General features: G+C 40.8%; 1 protein-coding gene across 3 annotated transcripts; it reads left to right on the top strand.

The window, feature by feature from the left end:
* On the top strand, window positions 1–6,911 carry unc45b (unc-45 myosin chaperone B). Of its 3 annotated transcripts, none has more exons than XM_026188541.2 (20): window positions 1–160; window positions 779–940; window positions 1,038–1,074; window positions 1,188–1,363; window positions 1,620–1,709; window positions 1,794–1,961; window positions 2,095–2,260; window positions 2,436–2,606; window positions 2,700–2,871; window positions 2,990–3,290; window positions 3,391–3,485; window positions 3,986–4,127; window positions 4,215–4,355; window positions 4,537–4,664; window positions 4,819–4,885; window positions 5,058–5,171; window positions 5,323–5,438; window positions 5,575–5,692; window positions 5,788–5,943; window positions 6,299–6,911. In XM_026188541.2, the coding sequence occupies exons 2-20, from the start codon at window positions 779–781 to the stop codon at window positions 6,569–6,571; spliced, it is 2,793 nt and encodes a 930-aa protein (XP_026044326.1). In that variant the 5' UTR covers window positions 1–160; the 3' UTR covers window positions 6,572–6,911. The 3 variants fall into 3 exon arrangements, with proteins under 3 accessions (XP_026044326.1, XP_026044327.1, XP_026044328.1); XM_026188542.2 differs by having other exon boundaries at window positions 3–212; XM_026188543.2 differs by lacking the exon at window positions 1–160 and adding an exon at window positions 297–436.

The raw sequence follows: 6,911 nt of genomic DNA, 5'->3' as shown, positions 1-6,911 counted from the left end.
TAGGGGGAGGTAACACAAGACAGATAAAGTTTGTAAGAAACACTCGGGACTACAGGTCCAGATCATCTACGCAGGAGGAAAAAGAAAAAAAAACCCCACAAGAGCAAAGAACAAAGAAGAGGACTGAAGAAGAGAGACTCAACAGAGATACAATCTAACGGTACAGAACAGCTTCCACACAGAGCTGTGATTCTCTTTTGAGGGACACTCAGGTATGCAGAGGTACTTAGTATAAGGGTAGACTATGGCTATCAGGGGAGCAGGTGGAGATAGTGTTGGTCATCTAGGAAAGTGCCATTTGTCTCAAGGCTCAGACTAGGGTGGGAGATCATGCCCAAATAAGGCCTGAGGGGAGGCCATTTAAAGTTAGAGATAGCATGTGCATGGCCATTTTCTACGGGGGACCCAGGTCAGTGGGACAGGGATTAGCAAGAAGGTGAGAATGAAAATAATTTCTAATTGTATGTTAAATTATTTTCATTACCACTCTGTCGTTTGTTTGAATGGTGTGTCTTTATAACTTTGAACTGCTTGCACACTGCTTTTCTAACACAATTTAAAGAGACAAAAAGAGTCAGCCACGATCATTATATGTTCAGCTTATTTGACGTATTTGTTTTTCATCCAGAGAAAAAGTAAAAAGCTTAATTTAAATTTGATTGGCAGAATTTGTTAAAGTAAGCTTTGCCTGGTGAGCACAATAAAACAACACACAGGTTTGATTTTACATTTCACATATACATAAATATATATACGGTATATTCCAATTTTTTGCCAGATGGGAGACCCAATCCAGTTAAAAGAGGAGGGAAACAAACACTTTCAGGCAGGCGATATTGACAAGGCCATTGAGTGCTACACTAAAGCCATCAAGGTGTGCCAGGACAAAAAGGTGCTGGCTGTGATTTACAGGAACAGATCTGCATGCTACCTAAAAAAGGTAAGCACTCTGATATGGGACCAAAACTATATCAAACTGATTATGCTTGCAGGTTCTCTGACAAACTGTCTGTGATTGTCTCTGTTTTTTCTTATAGGAAAACTATGTTAATGCAGCATCTGATGCAACTAAAGGTAGAGTAATACGTTAAGAACTTTGAACAGCTGTAAATATTCAGTCAACAGCAGAACAAAAATCCATAGATGAAAGCTAGTCATTAACTTAAACAATTTGCCCTCATCCATAGCGATTGATGTTGATGCAAAAGACATAAAAGCTTTGTACCGGCGCTGCCAAGCTCTGGAAAAGCTGGGAAAACTGGATATGGCTTTCAAAGATGTGCAGAGGTGTGCCACGCTCGAGCCAAAGAACAAAGCCTTCCTGGAGACACTCCGCAGACTGGGAGCAGAAATCCAGTCCAAGGTCAGCATTAGGCAGATACAACTGCACACAGAGCACCATACAGGGCAGTAGAAAACTACATATACTACTTATCTAACTGCAATAAGTATCCATTAAACTCTAACATACAAGTAATCAGCAGGCTAAACACTGAAGTAATTTTCATGACTGTTCATGGCCATATCACCAAACAATATAAAATGTAGTCTACATAGCAGGAGCTTAGATGATATGATCATTTATAGTCATTTTTCTTTATCATTTTTTCTCTCCACAGCTGAAAACTACATTTTCCACAGATTCGAGGGTACAAAACATGTTTGACATTCTCTTCGATGAAGAGAGCGAAAAGGACAAGAAGGAGAAGGTGAGGATTTTCTAAACTTCCTATTTCTATATTTGTTGTGGCAACAACACACAGTTCACACAGTTTTGCTTCTTCAACCTCTAGGCCGCCAACAACTTGATTGTCCTTTCGAGGGAAGACGCTGGAGCAGAGAGAATTTTCCAGAATAATGGAGTGACTCTGCTACTCAATATGATCGAGACTGGCAAACCAGAAATGATCCTGGCTGCTGTCCGTACGCTGTCAGGAATGTGCACGGGACATAAGGCTCGCGTGAGTCATGGTGCATGCAAAGTGAAACTTTCAGCAACTCTTTATAAATATATAAAATTCCCATGCCGATGTCACCGGATGTATGATTTTCTTCCCATTTTCCTTACAAAACCCTTTACACTTACTGCAACAGGCAATGGCCATCATTCAGATGGTGGGTGTTGATAAAATGTGCAGCATCATGGCTGTTGACAATGAGGAGATTGCACTGGCAGCCTGCAACCTCTTCCAGTGCATCAATGATTCCCTCACTGGTGGAGATACACGAGAATATGGGAAAGAAGCAGACCTTGTTATGGGTATGAGAGAATAATTACAGTATGTGTAATAAGTATCGGTTAGATTTTCTACTTCTTTTTTCATCCTTACTCCTAAAAACACAGACTTCATTCTAAAAGGGCTCCTCTATTGGTGGTATTTTTCACTGTATTATTGACTGATGGACAATCTTTGATTTAATGTGTCTCCCCACAGATCCATCTAAAGACTTGAAAACTATTCTTCTTTCTCTGCTGGAGATGGTTGCCAGTAAAAAGGTGTCTGGCCATGGCAGAGACCAGGCATTAAACCTCCTGAGCAAGAATGTACCTCGCAAAGAGAAGAAGGAGATGGATCATTCCAAAAGCCTTTTCACTATTGACCATGGTGAGCCCAACACCTGATTCCCTAACAGATTCCCTAACACAGGCTTTTTGAGTGATACTAATCATTCAACATCTGTTTTTGTTTTTTCTTTAGGTTTGAAAAAGATCCTCAAGGTTTGTGGCCAGGTTCCTGAGCTGCCAGACCAGTTGCCCTTGACAGAGAATACACAGCTGATTGCTAGCGTGCTCCTCAACAAGCTCTACGACGACCTTAAGTGTGACCCAGAGAGAAACAACTTCAGGGACATTTGTGACGAATATATCAAGTATGTCCATGAAACATTCAGTGTTAATAAAGACACTATAAATGAGGCCCAGCAAACATATCTTGTGTAATAATCAGATTTTTTTTCTTTTCTCTAATTCTCCATTCATTTTCTAAAGATCCAAAATAGACCCCAAAGACATGGACAAGACCATTCATGCCATCAACTGCATCTCAGGACTGCTGCAGGGACCGTTCGATGTCGGTAATGCTTTAGTTGGTCGGCAAGGCATCATGGAGATGATGGTGGCACTGTGCGGCTCAGAACGCGAGGTGGACCAGATGGTTGCGGTGGAGGCCCTGATCCACGCCTCCTCAAAGATGAGCCGTGCCAGCTTCATTATTACGAATGGTGTCTCACTGCTCAAGGATATCTACAAGAAGACCAAGAATGAGAAAATTAAAATACGTGCGCTGGTGGTGAGTGTGCCAAAATGCAATAAAAGCTTACTTTATGTTTTTTTCTTTTGTCTCAGGGTCTGTCTGTCTTTATGCATACTCATGCGTCTGTCCTCTCCAGGGTCTCTGTAAACTCGGTTCAGCAGGAGGCGATGATTACAGTTTAAGGCAATTTGCTGAGGGCTCCACAGAGAAGCTGGCCAAGCAGTGCAGAAAGTGAGTATTCACAGAGACTCTGTACTAACTATATGCTAATGACAGTAATATTTTAAAAATACGATAAACTACCTTATAGGGCAAGGATGTTAGAGTCATTTTACAGCGTGGGCGAAATACAGCCCACTTTGACTGCCCTGCAAGTATAAAACATGAAGTTTTCGTTAATTCAAAGAAAATGTCAGCTTTTGGGTTTTGTTTTGTTTTTAGACTGTGAACAATGTAAGAAGAAACACACAAACAAACAAACAACAAAAAGAAACATTTCTATAGTAGAAAGTGGAAAAAAAATTAACTTTGTCATTTACTTGTTTTTGTATTACTTAATTACTTGAAAATACAGTTAAAAGTCTGTGCACTCCTTCACATTTGCTAAAGCTGTCTAGTGGCCAGTCTTTGCTGGGCCGATTCTGGCCCTAATCCAAATGTTTGACACCCCTGCAGGCTTCATATTTGTCAGGTTGCAATCAATGATTCATGATCATTTTTGACTTTTCTAGGTGGCTCTGCAATCCCCAGATTGATACCAAAACCAGGAAATGGGCTATAGAGGGTCTTGCATATCTGACTAATGATGCTGATGTAAAAGATGACTTTGTGGATGATGAGCCTGCCATGCAAGCCATGTTTGAACTGGCTAAGGTACGGAAATAACAACCTGAGAAAAACTCAGAAAAGACTAAGAGGAGACCTCTTAGGATAACCACTTCCTTTTCTCTGTGTTTTTAGTCCAGGGATAAGACGATCCTATATGCAGTTGCTTGCATCCTGGTTAACTGCACTAACTCCTATGAAAAGAAAGAAATTCTCCCTGAGCTGGTTCAGCTGGCCAAGTTTTCAAAACAGCATGTGCCTGAGCAACACCCCAAAGTAAGAGAAGAATGTAAAAGTCAGACCTAAACTGATGATTCAACAAACAGAACAGGAAATGTCACACACACACACACACACACACACACACACACACACACACACACACACACACACACACACACACACACACACACACACACACACACACACACACATATGATGCATTTTTTCTTGTCAGGACAAGAAGGACTTTGTTGACAAAAGAGTGAAAAGGCTGCTGAAGGCCGGAGTCACATCAGCTCTTGTTGTCATGGTGAAAGCAGAGAACATCATCTTGACGGATCAAACCAAAGAGATGCTGGCAAGGTGCGAAAGAAAAAAAAAGAAAAAAAGACTGATGAGGCTTAACAAAATATGTAAAACGACATCTTGTGACGTTTGTAGTCTGGAGGGGAATTCCAGTTTGGTGACAGCTGAATAAATGACATCATGACTCTTTGACACATTTTTTAATCTTTAGGGTTTTCTTGGCCTTGTCAGAGGATCCCAGAGATCGCGGTACTATTGTTGCCCAGGGTGGAGGAAAGGTAAGCAGTGTGAAAAAAAAAAATCAAAGTAGACTTGAATTTATGGCGCTCTATAAAGCCACGGTTAGATACATGGTCAGCGCAAGCATGATTTGTACTGATTAACTTAAAAAAAAATTCCACACGTGTACGTTACTGTTATTTAAACATATAAATGTGGTTCTGCCCTCAGGCTCTCATACCACTGGCTCTGGAAGGAACAGAAGCAGGAAAGGTGAAAGCCAGCCATGTCATTGCCAAAATAGCTGCCATTTCCAACCCAGAAATCGCCTTTCCTGGTGAGAGGGTAAGACAGAAGCTCCTTTGTTTTCTTCAGTGACAGTTTTGCCTGTGGCAATGATTTTTTTTAAATGGTTTAAATGAAAGTGTTTAGACTTGTTTTTACTTGGAGTCTGTGTCATAGCTATTCAGCTCTCACATCTTTTATTGTTTCACAGGTGTATGAGGTAATACGTCCATTAGTGAACCTCCTTCACACAGACAGAGAAGGCATGCAGAACTATGAAGCTCTGAGAGGTCTCACCAACTTGGCTGGTTTCAGTGAAAAACTGAGGTGAGATTTTTTTTCTTTTTAAGATCACATGAATGAATGGACACTGTGACATTAAATAACTCATTTTCTATACAACAGTTTGCTACATTCTGCAGATTTTTTCATTTTCAATTATAACCTTCATCTGTTTTTGTAGAGTGAAGATTGTGAAAGAGAAGGCTTTGTCCGAGATTGAGAACTACATGTTTGAAGAGAATGAACAGATCAGATTGGCTGCCACTGAATGCATGTGCAACCTAGTGACATGTAAAGAGGTGAGGACAGCTGCAAACACATATTGATGGACGACACACAATAAGTAGGCATTCCAACAGGTTGGGGAAAATGAAATGAACTCTGTATGCTTTAGGTGCAGGATCGCTACCTGGAAGATGGCAATGATAAGCTGAAGTTGCTGGTGTTGCTCTGCGGCGAAGATGACGACAAACTTCAGATAGCTGCAGCTGGAGCTCTGGCCATGATCACAGCTGCTCAGAAAAAGCTGTGCACCAAAATGACTCTGGTGGTATGTGCAACAGTTTACTACAACCCACCCCCTTCTCTGATTTTTCTTTTTGTATAGAGATATCACATAAATGAGGTAATTTTGAAAACTTTAAGAGGTACTCCTACAGTTACATAGTAGGTTTTTGGACAATAACACAGTTTTGCCTCTGTTACCGCTAAAGTGTATATACAAATATCTGTAATTTCTAAACAGTTCATGCAACACTTTTGTTAAGTCCCTGTGAACTAAAACTAAAAGTCTGCACTACAGTCACACCTTCACAGACTTACAGAGTCAGGTGTATATTAGCCAATGATGTTTATGTTTAAAAAAAAACAGTGTCACTGACAGAGTACCTTATCTGTACCAACAGACTTCCCAGTGGCTTGAGATCCTGCAGAGGTTATGCCTTCACAGCAATGTTCAGGTTCAACACCGCGGTCTTGTCATTGTTTACAACATGCTCAACTCAGACAACAGTGACCTGGCTAAGAAACTGATAGAGAGCGAGTTACTGGAAATCCTTTCAGTGGTTGGCAGAGCTGAGGACAATCCGAAGAGGCAGGAGGCCATTGATGCAGCACGCACATGTTTGGTCAAAGCTATGGATCTTGGTCTCATCAAACCCTTCGCCAGCCCTTCTTAAAGAAAAAGATCAAAGATCAAAGGACATTCTTCATTTTTCCCCTCTGTTAATCAGAGACCCCCCCACCCAAATAACTGTTTTTTCACATAAGTGATTTTAGGAGTCATCACCCTGACTCCCCATCTCTAAATACAACCCCTCACACTGTGAAGCAGGGATTATTTTTATATACAGAAAGGGGTTGCGTGATATAGGAATCATATATGTGGTGGGGGTTTCCAGCGATTGGTTTTGATAAAGCTGTAACTGTGTCTAAATGTTTAAAGACTGATGCATTTACATGTGTTTATATTTTGCCATTTGTGTGGTTGATGAGCCATAATACACCATTTAAATAACA

Source organism: Astatotilapia calliptera, chromosome 12 (genome assembly GCF_964374335.1).
Source record: "Astatotilapia calliptera chromosome 12, fAstCal68.1, whole genome shotgun sequence".
NCBI classification, from domain to species: Eukaryota; Metazoa; Chordata; class Actinopteri; order Cichliformes; family Cichlidae; genus Astatotilapia; species Astatotilapia calliptera.
This window is presented reverse-complemented; position numbering and strand designations above follow the sequence as displayed.

What these genes read in the sequence shown, in the direction of transcription:
- unc45b (XM_026188541.2), top strand. Translation starts at nt 779, where the DNA reads ATGGGAGACCCAATCCAGTTAAAAGAGGAGGGAAACAAACACTTTCAG. An exon ending in CTGCATGCTACCTAAAAAAG is followed by an intron (nt 941 to 1,037) that starts GTAAGCACTCTG and finishes TTTTTCTTATAG; the next exon opens with GAAAACTATGTTAATGCAGC. An exon ending in AGAAGCAGACCTTGTTATGG is followed by an intron (nt 2,261 to 2,435) that starts GTATGAGAGAAT and finishes GTCTCCCCACAG; the next exon opens with ATCCATCTAAAGACTTGAAA.